The sequence below is a fragment of the Sarcophilus harrisii genome, chromosome 3 (genome assembly GCF_902635505.1).
Source record: "Sarcophilus harrisii chromosome 3, mSarHar1.11, whole genome shotgun sequence".
NCBI lineage: Eukaryota > Metazoa > Chordata > Mammalia > Dasyuromorphia > Dasyuridae > Sarcophilus > Sarcophilus harrisii.
In genome coordinates, this window is record NC_045428.1 from 272,646,917 (window position 1) to 272,665,042 (window position 18,126).

An 18,126-nucleotide genomic window follows, 5' to 3' on the forward strand; every position below is an offset into this window, starting at 1 on the left:
TATGAAGGGAAAATGGCATTTGATATTCTGCTGTCAAAACAACTCAAATGAAAAAAATAGGTAGCATTTCTTCAGTATAGACTAATATGCAGCTAAGAAACAGCTTGCTGTGAAGACCAAAAAGGACTTTATTTGTAGACATTCCTCTAATCTAGAGAAACATACCTCATAAGGATTGAATAATGCCCTGCACGTTGCTGTTTTTTAAATATATGTGGGTACAATTGTGATGAATACAAGACAAATGCATTTAAAAATCTTTACTTAATTTATTATAATTTTCTATCATAATACGTTTTCTCAATTAGTAGTTGTCATACTGAGGTCTAGAAGTTTTTAATAAATCAAGGAAGAGTTCTGACTCAGCTTTCAATCAATACTTGTTTGGACGGAAATAGGTTTTTTCTATAAACAATGTCCAATTTCTTCCCAAAGGCAACTGACCAATTGTGACTGTCTTTAGGTGAATTTCCAAAGTAGTGTGAATGCCTGCAAGTGGGATAGAGAAGAAAGGCTTTCATAGTAAATGGATTCAACGTCTTCCCAAATGATTCATTTTTAGTTTACTGGTGTCATAAATTTTGAAAGCAGCAGCTTTGGGGCATTAGCAAATACAATAAGATATAAACTGGGATAAGATATAGCCGGTTTTAAAGGAATATCTTTTGTCCTCCCATCCTTAACACTTTTTTTGTGGCAATACTAATGCTATCTTTGAAAACCAAATGATATTTTTTTTCTTCTTGATTTTTTTTCTGAGTCCCTATTCTAAATATCACCTGCTGCACTTTTGCTAATTTAGTCATCAAAATCTATTTAAATTCCAATTCATTGCAATAGACAGCCTGGTGTAGTACAATGCTAAATTGAATTTAAATCCAGGCTCTGCCCATTTACTACTCATATCATTTTTAATTATTGTGGGCCTTGATTTCCTATAAAATAAAGGGGTCAAAATAAATGACATCTTAGAATTCTTAAACTAGTGGCTGGAACAACAGTAAAAACATTGGCTCTGGTCCTAAACAGACCCAGGCAAGGATTAAAAGGTGAACATTAACTATTATAGCCAATGAGTTTGCAATTAAGCTCAAGGGCCAAGAATTTCCAGTTCTAAATCTATGCTCTTATAAACTTATTCACCATGGAGTACTGATATTGGTATTTAAAGACACTACTGGGTCCTCCTAAAAGGCCTCAGGTTTAAACTGGGAAATTGAAAAATAGAAAATATTTAAAGGGAGGAGACTCAAAGCAGGATGAAGTGAGAAGAAGGAATTATGAAAGAGACTAAATAACAGAAAAAAAATGGAGGTAAAGAGAAAAGAAACGAGAAAAGAATGTATTCCTAGTGGCTATGGTATGTAATGAGCAATTACCTTAGCTATTGCTTTGTACTCATCTGTCTTGGCTTTCATCTATGCCTACATGTTAGCAAGCATTTATGGAAAGAATTAAGCAGGATAATTTTTCATTTTGGTTAGTTTTTCAGGAAGAGATAAGATAACGAAAACCTTACTATATACTTTGTAGTACACTAGTGTCTACTAGACAGTACCTCTAAGAACCCAACTTACTACTAAGGAATTAATGGAAAATATAAAGCCAATTATTACTAGAAAAGGAAATACTTCAAACCACTATTTTCTTTCTGAATTTCTAACACATTTATGAATCAAAGTTAAAATGTCTATGATGCCCCAAGGTACATTGCATAAACTTAAGGAGAAATGAACATACTCTTACTTAAATTTATATTCATTTAGGTTTATTACACTTACTTGTGGATAAATTGTCATATACATTACACATTTGCTAGAAGGATGATTTGGATGCCATTTCATGTTTGTTCAATAACACACAGTAAATTTAATTTCAGTCTTTGGTTATTTAGAATGAAAATGAAGATCTGTGTTAACATAAGCCCTGAAAAGGATGGCTATTATCAAGAAATTTATTTGCTGCTGGTCCGTTTCCTAGGATCTCTGCCTATAGAGATCCTGACAGAAAATTATCACTAAATAGGTATTTCTCATATCTTTTATATTTAAAAACAAATTCTTCTTATATTTTCCCCTGAAAATCTGGATGACCTCTGATGGCATCTAATATAAATTATGTAGGTATGAAAAAAGGCTCCAATACTAGGGAATCTCTCATTTTACCTTTTTCCCTTACAAAGCTTTGGTTGGTTGTTGTCCTTCCTTTTTGAAGAGAATCAAAATGCCATCACTATGTTAGAGTCTTTGTTACAGTGTGTCCCAATTGAGGCTGATCAGACCAGTATGAGCCCAAAATTCTCTGCCCTATGTTGGACACAAATTGTCCCTATGAACATTTTGGATGGTTTCTCCAACTTTGCATATCACACATTCCTTCTGAGCTAATTCAATTCTGCTTTGCTCATAGAGCATAGCACTTTCTCTGATAAGAGGGTGTCATGCCGGGTAGTTGTGCCAATTTCTCTTATGTCATACAATCAAAAATTTTAGGCATATCTTACTCTAGCCTGAAGATCCTACCTAAAACAGAACTGGAACAGAATAAGCTCCAAGAATATTATTGAAAATAATGGCATGATTTAGCTCAGAGAATATTCATAAGATCATGAATTTAGACCTAGAAGGGAAATTAGAAGTCACCAAGTCCAATATCCTCATTTTTTTTTAATAGAAGAGGAAACAGTCCCCGAGAGGTTAAATGACTTGCCATAGGTCTCTTGGGTAGTATGTGCAGCTACTGAGTTCATGTAAGATTTGAAATTAGGAAATCTGATTAGTATATATTATTATATAATTTGATATTATTTTGCCTTCTCAATTCATCACATCCAATGAAATTCTAATTAGTAGAGTAAGGAGGAAATAGGGATATACTTCATTTTCAGTGTTTGGTTGAATTGTGTAGATAAAACAGTTAATATCTAAGTTAAGCCTCACTTTGGAGACTTTCTTACAATTAAGTTTTGGTAGTTCTCTTTAGCAATTTTCTTGTCATTACTTTTACATATATCAGAATTTTGTTGTCATTGGCACCCTCTTGATGGGACTCACCTGATGTTTTAAGTACTCCAATGTGAGGGATGATATCTTATATGTCTCTTACTATTATTTCTAGTTAAATAATTAACTAAATTTTCAATATCCCACCAGAGTTTTACCTCATCCATCAGATTCTGCTGCTTTTAGATACATTTGAGTTTCCCACTTCTCATAAGCAATTATTGATTAATCATGTTTTAGGTACTATGCTAAATGATTGACATATATTATCTCATTTGATCCTCACAAGATCCAGGCATGTAAATGCTGTTATCATTACCTCTGTTTCATAGTTGAAAAAAAAATTGAGATTAAGTGATTTGACTAGGGTCACAAAGCTAATAAAAATCTGAGGTTGGGCTGGAACCCAGGTTTTCTTGACTGTGGATACAGGACTCTATTGACTGTGTCACCTAGCTGTCATAAAAGTTACTTGGCATAATGTTGCAGCAGTCTAACAGCCTCAAAATATATTACTTATGTTTGATGACAATACAAAGAGAAGGATGGTTTCAACTGGACTTGTGATTTCAATGGTAAGGAAATTCTCTCTACCAACGGAGATTGGCATTATTTTGTAAGTTATAATATTATTAGAATTGGTTGGCATACTAAAGAGTTAAGTTAACTTACCCAGGATCATATGGTCAATAAATGTTAGAAATAAAACTTGAACATGACCTATGCTTTGGGAAGCTGATTCTTTAGCTCTTACCTTAAGTTTCTTTTCAGGAATAGAAATACATAGGGAAAAAACTTCAAAATTTAATATCATAAAAAAAAAATTTGTCCAGTTGTTTTCAGTCTTGTTCTGACCTTTCATGACCCCATTTGGGGTTTTCTTGGCAAAGATATTGGAGTAATTTATCATTTCCTTCTTCAGCTCTTTTTACAGATAAGGAAACTGAGGCAAATATGTTTAAGTGTCTTGCCCAGGATCACATGGTTAGAAGCTTGCTAAGGCCAGATTTGAATTTAGGAAGATGAGTCTTTCTAAACCCAGGCAGGCCCAGAATTCTATCTACTGCATCAGGTACTCCCATAAACAGTGAAAATATGAATCAAAATTAGCACAAGAAAAGGCTTATAGGATATTAATAAAGATATTATCTACTGATCATTTATTTAGACATGCATCTGTTTCTCTTATATATTTGATTCTGAGATATGCTGAAATTCTGAAAAAAATATTCTGAGATAGAAGGATTTGCTGTTATGATTTGGATAGGACTTTTTGTGAATCAAGCTGTTTGGCTCTTGACTTTGTACCTGCTTGAAGTTAAACCCAGCCTCATCTCTTCAGACTGTCTTGTATATAGAATCAAGATTTTTGAGGTCTCTGTACATATTTTTTTTTGTCTTTTAAATGTCTATTGGTAAAGATGTCAAGACCAGTTTGATTTCTCTTATCCCCAGTTTTGAAGGTAGATCACTGTTAATTGGGCAAGAATACAGTAGGACAATTGTATTAGGTATTCTAAAAGTCTTAGTGCAGGTTTAAACTTTAGTGACCTAAAATGTATATTTTTAAATTGCATATTTTAAAATTTATGTCTAATATGAGCCAAGAGGTTAGTGACAAAAATTGTTAGGCTATGCTTTAGATCCAGAGTGGTAAGCACAACTGCTTTCCTTTGGATTGATCAAAATTAATCTCTTAGCCATGAAAGCAAATATGGAAAATGGAGATAGCTTTGAGAACTATTGGTATGGAAGAGAGATAATGAGCTCAGCCTAGCAAATTGTAGAGAAGGAGTAAATAACTGATTTCAGGGGAGCTTTAAGATCATACAATGAAAAGAGAGAAAGGGGAATATGGAGAAGACATAGCAATCACCAAGCTGGCCAAATGAGCAAAGGGGTAAATATGTCAAAAAGATTTTGATATTACTAGTCAAATATTTACGACCAGCAGAATTGTAATATATACACACAATTGGCTTGAACATCTATTATAAATAGTGAGTTGTTCCTCATAAAATTTGTCTTTGGACATTTGGACTTTGGATTGTCTTTTTGCTTATCTCATTCTTCCTTTTATCAGTAATTTCTGTGTGTCTTCCTTAGTTCTTACTCTCCCATATGAATACAAGTTGTTTGAGGGTAAAATTTGTCCCTTTAAAATTTTTATTCTACTGCAACAACACCATGTTAGCATTCGCTTAATAAATGGCTGTATAATCAAATTGAATTAGGAAAGACTCAGAGGATGTATAACCGAAGATAAAAAATGATTGCGTGTATATGTGTTCTTCATAGCATTGCTGGGTTCCCAAAAATCTTAGTGCATTATTGAGATTTAATATCGTTGGGGGCAGTCTGTATAGAAAGTTATTGTTATTAGGATAATTGAAAAAACTTAAAGGCGGGTAGGTAACTTGGTGTCTGACAATTTAGACAAAGACTAAAAAAATGGAAATCCCATGAATGAATGAAATCAAGGTTTCTATCAGCCAGAGCTGAGAAGAGAATGGCCATTGCAAGTAGGTCTATAGCTCTTAAGTAAAGTCTACACATCTTCTGGTGTGGACATAGCCTGGTCTGGAGAGATTTTTAAGGGCACAAAGAGAAAAGAGTATGCTAAGTCAGGTTATAATTATGAATGTCTTCATCTGGAGGGAATTATGCTTATTGTCAGAATGTGTGTTCTCTTCCTTAGACAGGATCAATAACTTTTGTTCCCAGTATGAACACTCACTGGAGGATTTAACCTTGTGATCCTTTCCCTACCAATATCTAACTAAAGTTTATCTTATTTGATGGGGCAAGATGTATGTGTGCATCTGGTTGGGGGAAGAGAGGAATATAGATCCATAGAGATAGCATTCCTCAGAACAGGGAAGGAAATGTCATTATTGCTTATTTGGTATCTATCAGTAATCAGGAAAAAAAAATCATATTAGATGTCTCAAAAGTTTGGGTGCAGCTTTAAACTTTAGTGGCCTAAAATGCACATTTTAAAACTATATATTATTAATTTGTGGCTAATATGAGACAATTTATAAACTTTAGTAAAACAGTATAGAGGAGGTGAGTTTTTTTTTTTTTTTTTTAAGACTACATGTCAAATCCTCACTCTCTTTAGAAGAATGACATAACAGCATCACAGAACATGATGCAATGGTTTTGGGGGAAAATGGTCTAATATATATATATATATATATATGATAGAATTCTTTACTAACATTTAAAATAAGCATATGAATTAACTTAATAATCATCTAAGATTTCAAGAAAATCTCAGGTTTAAAACCATGTTTTAATTCCACAAACATTTCTTCTGAGTTCTTTTTTGAGTCAATAATTTTGAAATCTAGAATACTAAAACAAAGCTATACTCTAGCAAATTCCACAAAACTTTAATTTGTTTTCTATTATATAGACTTGAGAAGTTAAAAAATTACTATTTGTACTTTCCATCCTTTAGACACAGCTTTGCACAAATTCCTTAGTTGTTTTTACTCAACAGGCAGATCCCCAAAAGATGTAAAAATCTAAGAATTTACTATATTTTTAAAAGGCTCTTCTGTTTCCTTTTGTAGTTTTAAGTATCTTTTGTGACATATTATATTTTAAGAAAAAAAAGTTATACATATATGTATTGCTTGAATGATGCTGATTTTAGGTTTTTCTCAAGCACTTCAAGAGAGGATCATAACATCCTTGAGACATAATGGAGTAGGAATGCTCAAAGAAGTCCCTAATTTCATTAAGTATTGGACAACTTTCTATTTAAATGATTACACATTTCCTCTAAGCATCTTAATTTCAATAAATTTTTAGCAAATCTTGGAACATTCATGAAAGAGTTGACATGAATCTAGGATTTAGGGTAAGATCAGCCACATAATGGATTTTAAATACTTGTATGTATGATTAAAAGACAAATCTTAAGCCCTTTTTAATAGCATTTCTCCAAAACAAAACAAAAAGTATGAATAATTACATTCTTTTGTATATTTAATGGGTTCCTTTAAAAAAAAGAATTCAGAACAGATGAAAGTTTAAATTGCTCTGATTTTGGATCTCCTGATTCCAGACAATGCTTTAAGATGTAGAGAAAATCCTAGGTTAAATCTCTTCTATCTACACATATTTCTAGTGATGGAAAATAGGTGCTTTTAGGAACTATTATGATTAACTCATCATTTCATTTATAGCTCATGTTTCTCACTTGGTGGAATAAATGATGTCTGACAAAAGAAAATAAAACCAACAGCAGAACAGTTGTATTAAAATGGATAAGCTATCTAACTCTCAAAAGTTGTCCAAACCTCCAAAATCAATGTTTTCAATGAGTCTGAGAATACATGCCTACCAAAATTTAGAGAGAATTTTAAAAAATTACCATAAGTTGGAGTACTTTCTCTTCTTCCTTGACTACTTGATCTTCCTTTATCATATTCATAGCAATATAAAACTGCATCTTCTTCCACCACATTAAATCTCTTCCGATATTCCTGGTCAAGAAATGAATTTGGAGATTCGGACCCCTTATGCACTGGCTTGCCCACTAGGTGCCTACTGAGATCATCACAGGGAAGGTTTCCTTTTTCATCCCTGGGGTGGGAAGGAGGCAGAATGAAATGGAATTTTGGAAAAAGAGCAAAAAGAAGGTGAAAGGAGTTGAGAGAAAAAAAAATAAAAATATCTTTCATTTATAAAGAGCTTCACAATTTTCAAAATCTTTTCATAATACATGCTCTAAAATTCAGAACAACCCTATGAGGTAGATAGGGAAAGTATTATAGTCATTTTAAGATGGAGTAATCTAAAGCTTAGAGAAGTAAAATAATTTGTTCCAGTTTCTGTTAGAAGGTACTTGAAATAGAATTGGAACTAAGGTCTTATCAAGCCTGCTTCTATGTTTTTCCTTCATACACGGCAAATCATATTTTTAGGAATAAGAATGCACTATTATGATCAAGAAAATTAAAAAGAAACTTTAAAATCAGTATTAGCACAGCTTCAAAATCTTTAAATATAATTCTATAGATCTGCCAATTTTGACCTAGATTCAGTCCCACTTATATTTCTATTATTTTATTTAAGATTCCAAAAAGCATATTAACAACCATATCAAAGGATCATGTGATTTTTGAAATTCATTAAATAAGGTACCATCTAAATTTCTTTAGTATTAAATGTGTGTCCTTCTTTGAAAAAAAATAATAGAAAATGAAAGAAGAGTCACAGAACTGGAAAAGGAAAAATATTCCAGTTATTGAAAGGGAAAGAAAATGTGTTCCTCCAACTTTCAGTTTGTTAAATTAGGAAGATTTGATTTCTGGCAGAGTTCTAAAATATTTTAGCAACGTGGTGATTTGTGAATCATTTTGAAAGGGAATTGTTCATCACATTGAGCCAAATAACCGCATTATCTTTTTTTTTGAGAGGGTTATTAGAAAGCATATCAAAGGAATGACAGACATAGATTTTAGAAAGTCATTTGACCAAGAATCTCACGTTTCCTTGTGGACAAAATGGAGAGATATAGACTGGTTGATAATATTGTTATATGGATTTGAAATTAATATTGAATGAAAATGTCAGTATAGAAGGAAAAACACCAGAGGATCAGTGTAGAGTTCCATCATTAGTCCTGTGCTATTCTATAGTTTTACCATTGTCTTAGGTGAAGGTGGAAGTGCTATGTTTATGAAGTTAATAAATGACACAAAGCTGGAAAAGATAACTGATGTGGTGAATGACAAAATCAGGATGCTCAAAGATCTCAATATATTAGAAAAATGAATAGAAGATACTAAGATGAAATTTAATAGAGATAACTATAAAGTTCTAATTTTTTTTTAAAAAAACAATTTTATAAGTACAGGATAGGGGGCCTATAGATAGGATAATAATTAAGATAAAAAGATTTCAGACAAAAATTTGATGCTATTCTAGGATACATTAAAATACATAATGTCCAGAATGAAGGTAGCTGATTATCTTAATCTGCTTTGTCTTCCTTAGTTTGACAATATTGACTATGAATATAGCACTATATTCAGTTCTGGACACCACATTTTAGGAAATAAACATTGGCAAAATGACATACATCTAGAAAAGGATGAGAAAGATAGTGAGAGGACTTGAAATTATGCATTATCTAAGTGAAATAGAAGTATTTAAATGGAGAAGACTGGAAGCAGGTATGGAGAGTAGGAAATAACATGATGGATCTCTTCTAGTATCAAAGGTGATATTACAATGAAGATGAATAATATTGTGGAACTTTGTTCCAGTGGTTAGAACAAGAGACAATGGATAAAAATAGCAGAGAGGTATACTTTTAGGAACATATGGATTATAGATGAAAACACATTTGTTCCTTGTCAAATATCAGTTATTTTTTTTCTTCGTGATTCTTTAAATAATGGATCCCAAACAATGACATGAACAAATGACATAAGAATAAGATGATATTCTCTATTATAAAGTTTGAATCAAAAACACAAGTCTAAATATGTTTTGAATGGTAAAAAGAGTTTGTTGAAATCAGCTGTTTAAATTAATTATTATTCTATATATAAAAGAAGTTTACTTCATTGCTCAAGTTTGAGGATACATGAAGTTTATAGAAATCTTCAGATATATAGTTAGGGATGTCTACTGACCCCAATAACTATTGATACTGTCCAGATTTGAAAAACAAAATTTATTGGTACTATTCAGGTCCACTAGAAGAACTATGTGTTATTTTTTTAATAAATGGAAATTACTTTTGCCTTTTTAGGTCTTTTAGAATAATCAATAAAAGTTCTTGAATCCTAGAAGTATTACAAAGCAAAAATAATTCTTTTATCTATTTTCCTTAGCACTAGTCTTGGGTAAATTGATATGCATCTTCCATATAGCTCTCATTCTTAGAGTACTGATACTTCAACTGACTTAAAATATTCATTAAAAGTCTTCATATTTAACCATTTGTTTATCTATAGATGAATATATGTATTCCACTATATAGTTTAAGAACTCAATTGGACTAGTACAGGTTTGAAACTGATGCAGGTAGAGTTCAAATGAAAGTGACCTGGATGTCATAGTGACTTGCAAGTCTGATAAGAGTTATCTGTATGATAGCCATGAAAGCTAAGGTGATTGTAGTTTACATTAATAATATGTCTAATTTTAATAGCAAGAGAAGTGAATTGATGCTCCCACTGTTCTTTTCCTTGGTCACACTACATCTCAAGTATCACAATCAATTTTGATTATTAGTATTATTGGCTTATAAAAAAGGTGAAATTGATTCAGAAAAGGGTAATTATGATAGAGAAAGAGTTTGAAAGTATGGCATATAATGGTCAGCTGAAAGAAATGGCAATAGCCATAGAGAAGATATGCTATTTCATATATTTGAAAGATTTTCACATACAAAAAATGGTTAGACTTATTTTTTTTCTGGATTCTAGGGGACATAACTAAGACCAATCAGTGGATAATAAAAATAATATTTCAGTTCAATATAGGGAAGAATTTTGTAAGTAGAGAAGTCCATGGAATGGTCTATGATGAGGTCTCATCATTGGAGGTCTTTGAGAAGAGATTTAGCTTTATGAAAATTTTTGTGGGAGGATACTGTAAAGGAAGTTAAATTCTTCCTCTACAATTCAGGCTTATACAAGATTATTTAACCTTTTAGGTCCCTTCTCACTTTTAAATTTTATGTTTAGGCTTTAAAATCCCTACAGACATAGCAGAATCAAATGTAACTGAAAGATATGTTTTGGATAATTCATACCATCCTTATACTATAGCCACATTATGTGGAAAAATCAAATAATTATGGTCTACTACCTGTCTAATAAGAAGGAAGACCATGAACCAAGGTGGTTTCCAACTTGAGATGGCTCATCATAAATTGATTCAAGGAGAGTAGAAAAACTACAAAAAAAGTAAAACAGGAAGAAGCTCAGATCATCAGGGAACCTTAGTTGTCAATTAAATTGCAAGGTTGTTATCTGTTTTCTGAATGCCTCCCATTTTTCTTCTGTCCAGCTGGTCTAGGGAAAACCATGATAACAATATCACTTCAGTTACTCTCTTGATCTTCACTTTTTTAATGTATTAGTGCCAACAATATTCTAGTTCTATTTAATTATCATTTAACAATAGAAACAGTAGAAATAAGACAACGGTAATTAAATTTCACAGTTGTCCAAATATAAATTGTGCATATTTCAAGTTGTATCACAGAAGAGGAATCTGACAATGTCTAAAATCATGCATTATATTATAATGCTTACATGAATTTTCATGTAAATAAAGCAAAAATAGAACGGGAAATTTGCATTTTATGTTTCTAGAAATATGCTTTATAGCCTAGTTCATCATGAATGAACCAAATGTTTGCCATTTTAAAGAAACCTGAGCAACACACATGCATTTCTCTTCTTTTCCTGGGATAAATATATCAGAAGCACAGAAGTTACACCAAAAGTATTTTACCTAACATGGATTACAAATGTATTCTTCCAATCATTTTTACCCTAGGGCTATGATAACTTTAATTTCATTTAAATTGGAATTTAAGATGTTTTATATTCTGTCAAAGGTGGTGAATTCTCCATTTTGGAGAAATATCTGTTACTTTGAAAGAATTCTACTAGTGTATGGATCCATATAATCCATATGATCACCCTGGCTAGTTCTTGATATTTTTCATGAGAATTTTCTCTCATTGTACTCTCACTGTGAATGTTATCTCATTCTCATTTATAGCTTCACCACATTCATACAATCTAGTGATTTCAATTGATGTTTTCATGGGTTAGAAATATCTTCTATTTAATAAGAGAATATACTGGTTTTACAGAATACTCTTAACTTGGGAAGAAAAGGCAAAATGGGAAAAAATTCTGTCACTTTAGAAAAGGATTGACTTTTTTTTAACACATTTATTTTAGTTCTGATTACTTAATCTGTTAGAATTATTCATCTGGAGAAGATGGCTTTGTAAACTGGCATTCCTAGTTTCAGCTAAAACTAAGGAAAACAAAGAAGAAAAGATAACCCACTTCATATCTGAACAATACACTTTAATTATTCCTTATTGTACAACATTTTACTGTATGATATTCTAGTGTATGGCATCTAATGCCTTTTCATGAAACAAAAATGGATAATATGGATAATAAATTATATAAACTCAAGATCCAAATGCAAGGAAGCAAATTTAACTTCACACTCATCACTAAGACATAGTAAGACAGAACTCATCTCAATAATGTGATACTGGAAGACTATACACCTATTCCAGGAGAACAGAATAAAGAAGCGATGCTTGCAGAGTAATATTGTACCTTAAGAAGCTATGCTTATGTGAGGAAATGCATGAATTTAAAGCAGGAATATGGCAGAAAGGGTCACGATCAATGGAAAGAGAAATAGAAATAATATTTTCTTCATAACATCTTACAGTTCCCATGAAGGAAAACATATTTATATGTATGTATGATTATGCATACATGTCTGTATGTATGTGTGTATACATTTGTGTATGCATTGCAGAAAACAGAATACAAGTCTAGAATGAAGACAATATATAGTAATGATGAAGAACATTGATGTTATGCACAGCTGGAGCTCTTCTCCATCAAAAGCAGAATAATGAGTATATTCTTAGCTTGCCTCAATGATATTTTATCCTTCCAAAGACAGACAAAAGAAGAAGGGGAAGTTTTATTTTGAACTTGAGTTTATTAACAATGAGAAACTGGCTGCTGAAGCAGAAAAAATTAAGAATTTAAGGAGAACATGATAGCTTCATTTTAGAATTCAGGAGAAAGGAGAAGAAAACTAAGAAGAATTTAATACATATCTTAGATTTTTGGACACCAAATTTAAAAGAATTTCTGAGAATGAATAATTGATATCTTACCAACTAAAATTCTATAGAGTAAGTCTTCTTTAAAAATATAATGCTCAAGAAATTCTAATATGAAAATAAAAGCAATTTCAATTGGAAAGAAAAGGGTTAATTGAAAAAGACACTGTGAAAACATGAAATTCATTGATAAACAATTGATAAACTCATTAGAGTAATGGATACATAAAAAAGTGTGGCATTGTTCTATAAGAATAATAAGTGTTAATGTTTAATATTAGCTGAGTTTGGTGAAGAGTGCTTTGGACAAAAAGGAAAGTTTTATTAAGTTATATGTAGAGGTAATTTTTAGTAAGCTATTAAGTTAGTTTAAAAAAAGGGAAATTGAAGAAGTAAGAGCTATTGATTAGTGAGTAGATGATACAGGACAAAGAGAAGTCAAAATGATTTTGAGCTTTTTTGGATTGGAAAGGACAGAATAAACATAGTATTAATAGGAAGATAAAGCCACGTGGTTGTTAGTGATGAGTTCTACTCAGGTTCAGAAGAACTATACCTTAGGGTAGCAAAAGATCTTAGAGAATTTTTGCTGGGTTTCTTTCAATGATTTCTGAAAGATCATGGAGAATAAAAAAAAGTACCATGGTACCTAAGCAAGTCAAATTCCCAATTTTCAAGAAAAAAACAGGGAAGGAAACAAATTCTTCAAATTACATATAATGAACTTGACTTTGATTAATCAAAGAATTATAAAACATATCAAACTGATGGTTTGAAAATATTAATAAAGGGAAATGATGATTACTAAGAGCCAGTATAGCTTTATGATTAAAAGATAATGCCAGACAACTTCTTTTTGGACAGTTTGCTTGAGTATAAATCAGAGAAATATTGTATAAAGATTACCTAGATTTCAGCAAAGAACCCAATAAGTGTTACATGTTATTCTTTTGGACAATATGGAGAGTTGTGTAATTATATAGATTAAGAATTTGTTATCTTTGCATTATTTAACATTTTTATCACAGAAATGAATAAAAGTGTGCTTAATTAATACATAGATGATAGGAAGGAGTAGAATAAAATTGACTCTTTCTAAGATAGGAGCCAAAAATGACTTTAATGGGATAGAATGACAGGATAGAACATAATAAGATGAAATTCAATATAGATAAATGTTAAGTTATACTTTTAGGTAAAGAGAAATGTTAGGGTCATATGATTAGGTTCACATGAAAAAGATCCTGTAATCATTCTCCTACCTCAATAGTGAGGTAGTGAGACTTAATAGTGAGACATAATAGCAAAAATTATAAAGTAATTTAAGGTTACATTAGAAAATCATTGTCTAGGATATAGGAAAGCACAGTCCCAATTTAGATCACAACCAGAATGTTCTGCTTTGGGTGACACATTTAAAAAAAGATAATGACGAGCAGGAGTATAGGGGACTGAGGCTATGATGTATGAAAGTTGGATAATGGAATGTAGAAATGTTTTATCAGAAGAAATAAAACAGAAACAGATGAGGGTGGGACTAGTAGCTATCTTCCAATAATTGTAATGTTGCAATGCAGAAGAGATATTTGCCTTCTTTTGATTGGCCATGTAAGGTAAAACTAGGATCAATGGGTAGAAGGTACAGAGAGCTAAATTTGGTCTACCTATAAGGAAAATTTTTCTAATGATTAGAGGTATCAAAAAATGGAATAGTTTGACTCAAGAGGTAATGGCTTGATTCCTATTAATGAAAGTCTTAAATGGAAGTTTAGATGACTGGGTACTATGTATAGGTATGATCTAAGATAATTGCCACTAAGATCTATTTCCATTTTCAGATTCAATGATCTTATGAAGAAAGCTAGTAAGTTAATTTGTTCAATTATTAGTTATTGTTCAATTCCCAAGTCACTAATGCCCATGTTTAATATTACAAATGAAGAATTAAAATGTCTTCCAGATATAATGGAATCTCAATACTAGGTGAATTTAGAGGGAATATTATAATAATAAATGTCTACTTAATTTAGAATATAAAGATTATAATACAAAAATATTAAATGTAATCACCTATATAATGGATTGTTAACATATACACATATCAAAAATCTCTGATGTATCCAAGTATGGCAAGTCAAAGAAAGTAGAGAATTAATTTACTATATGGGATTTCAATTCATATATTCTGGAAACACTTAGTATTTTGGACAGGATGGAAAGATGTGCATGGCACAATTATGTAGATTAAGAATTTGTCTTTATCTTTGCATTATTTAATATTTTTATCGCAGAAATGGATAAAGGCATGTTTCATGGTCTGATGGAGTTTTTGAGGTGCTATACAGTTAATTTTTAAAATGGAAGCTAATTCTTGCAACTGCTCTCAATTATTCACATTCAGTGTTAAGTCCTTTCTGTGTTTTCTGCACTGCAGCATTTCACCAGTTTGAATATCAGAATGCTTCAGGACAGAATGAATCACAGCAGAAAAGCTTTATTTCCAGACATGTCAGGAATTTCAAGCAGGAGTCTGGAAGTGAAATGGAGGAAATGGAGGAAATGGAGTCAATTTAGAAAATACATTTAAAAAAATCAATGCTATTGTGCTCTAAAATCACTTTGTTTAAAGTCTTTCCACCTTTCAAAAAGGCAATAGAAATAGACATGTTAGATGTGCAAATGCTTATGCCTCATAATCTCTTTTTTATAAGTATACATGAGTTATAAATGTTCTTTACCACATTAAAAAAAACCCTTCAAAATAATTTGGGAATCTGGAGCATTCTGGTCATGGAACATAGATTATTATTATTTTGGTAGAGATGTGCTTGTTTCCAAGTTGTTATTGTGAATCAGAGGCCGCATAACAAAGCACAGTATCTCAGTTCTATACCTGGGGATGTAGGGTTCTGCTGGAGGAGGGGGTATGTAGAGGTCTTGAAGAGCAGAGCTGTCTCTTTTAGTGGGTGTGCTGATGGTGCTGGAAGGCGTGGCAACACTGCTTGTGGGACTTCTAGGTATAAGAGGCTGGTTAAAATGAAAAAGAAAATACATACACACACAACAACAACACACAACAACAACAAAATGGTTATAATTTTAATATCATCTACTGTGTTCATTTTTAAACAGAAAATTAGTTTGGCATTCACAAAGAAAAAAATTAGTTACTTTTATCCTGTAGAATTGGCTGAAAAAAATTCATGTTACTTAGATTACCCAAATTCTTTGGAGCTCTTAATATTTATAGGAATGGATTTTTCTTCTTTTATTCTTCTTCTGGCATCAGAATGTGACTGATTATTTAGAAAGTAGCAATAACATACAATATTTCTTTATTCCACAGAAAGTGGCAATTAATTGAGTCTCTTCCAGTTCCTCTCACCCTTTGGAAAGAGAAGAAATTTTCAAAAAAAAAAAACCCATAAAATGATTCCAAACTCACACACATGTCGATTAATGGATCAGCAAAAAGCAAACTGCATTTGTGTTTTTGAAAGAGACAAACACTGTAGTTAGATCAAATGTTGAGGATCAAATAAATCCTTGGAAAACACTGCAAAGGTTATTGGTATCAAGGCTGAGAAAATTTGTCTTTATTATTTGGATGTTATTATCAACTACTACGCACTTCAAGGTCAATTTATGGTCTGGCTTTGAAGTTATGGCATCAATGTGATGTATATCACTCATCCCCCAAAGCAGATAGTTTTATCACAACTTAATATAACCTAGAATTAGCTGCATTTCCAAAAATTTCTCTCTTCTTATCAGCACCACAGCATTAGAAGAGTTAGTGTGTTATATAAGTGAAGGAAAGGTTTGTATGACCTCAAGGAATAATTTATAAAGATATTACTGAGTTCTTATGTAAGTTAAGAAGCTAATGGTTCTCATAATTCTTGACTTCCTAGAAGGACTTTAAGTAGGTGAAAACGTGAATTTGTGATTCAAGAAAGTAATTTGTAAAGACACTGTTATTAACACGCTAGTCATTTTTGAATTTGTAGCAATGATTAATAAATCTACCATTACTCTAAACACCTGTAACATTATATTAAAATAAAAGTTACACACACAGTCTGCTATTAACTGCCCTGGCTACATCAATTTTAAAATAAATATTTATAAAATAACAATGTAACAAATCACAAAACTTATGATTATAAGGCTAATTGCCTCTTCACTCTTACTTCAATCTGGATGAAAAATATTTTTCACAATTACGGCAGAGATTAATATGTTTCTTGAACATAGAGACATCTACAAATGACTTTAGAATGTAGCAAAACTACTACATACTAATGAAAAAAGTCATTTAAACAACTAGGCACAACTCCAAAGTAAAATATGGTATTCATTCATTCATTAGGTAGTCTTCCTATTTCATGACTTGGTTTATGTTTGTATCCTTTTCCATTATACAACTAGTCTGAAAAGGAGTCTGAAATTACAAATCCTGATGAATACAAGATGAAGTTTCTATGTGGAAGGGTTATAAGAAAAAAAAATACCCACAAAGCTATTTTCTCTCTCTCTTTCTCTCTCTCTCTCTCTCTCTCTCTCTCTCTCTCTCTCTCTCTCTGTCTGTCTTTCTCTGTCTCTCTGTCTCTGTTTTTCCCTTTCTCTCTCTGTCTCTCTCTCTCCCTTTCTCTCTGTCTCTCTCTGTCTCTGTCTCTCTCTCTCTTCACTTTTTTGGCTGTACAGTATGCCTGTGGATAAAATGCAAAGTAACATTCATCAAAAGCTAGGCATTATATATTCAAGTATGCAGTGAAGGCAGTTTTTTAATCTATGGAATAGTCAGGAAGAATATGTGAAATAGGGAGGATTTGATGAAAACAGGACTCTTCTTTGAAAGACATCCTAATAGTTCTACAATCGCTAGAAATAGGATTTGGACAAAGTGGAATGTGCAGTTGTGAAAGAAACTTAAAGATCCAAGTCTACCTGATAGAATGTTTCATTCTAATTGAAAATGCCAAGTCACACCACTATAGTATAGCCTTGGGCCATTCTAACTTCATGAATCCTGAACAATGGGTGCATATTCCATATTAACTACCTCAAAGAACACTAAAATGACTGTGGTTTCACATCTGCTTTAACATTTACCAAGAGAAGTTCAAATAAGAAAAATACAGTAACTGATAACTTTTAATACCCCACTTCCATATCCACATTCAAACCAAAAAGGGCATGTAATAGTAATTTAGCAAGTAGATGAAACAATACTCTGTTTCTAACACTTTA

The 18,126-nt window shown here is 31.8% G+C and overlaps 1 protein-coding gene across 11 annotated transcripts in view; it reads right to left on the bottom strand.

Annotated features, from left to right (window-relative positions):
- The window catches only part of CNKSR2 (connector enhancer of kinase suppressor of Ras 2), a 315,200-nt gene that overhangs the window by 112,138 nt on the left and 184,936 nt on the right, over positions 1-18,126 (bottom strand). For 6 of the 11 annotated variants that reach the window (XM_031959496.1, XM_031959493.1, XM_031959498.1 and 3 more), the window contains 3 exons: positions 15,767-15,900; positions 10,845-10,931; positions 7,390-7,601 (listed from right to left, as the gene is read on the bottom strand). In XM_031959496.1, coding sequence (XP_031815356.1) covers positions 7,390-7,601; positions 10,845-10,931; positions 15,767-15,900 — 433 coding nt within the window. The remainder of the gene's footprint in view (positions 1-7,389; positions 7,602-10,844; positions 10,932-15,766; positions 15,901-18,126) is intronic. The other 5 variants (XM_031959495.1, XM_031959499.1, XM_031959497.1 and 2 more) reach the window with 1 other exon arrangement.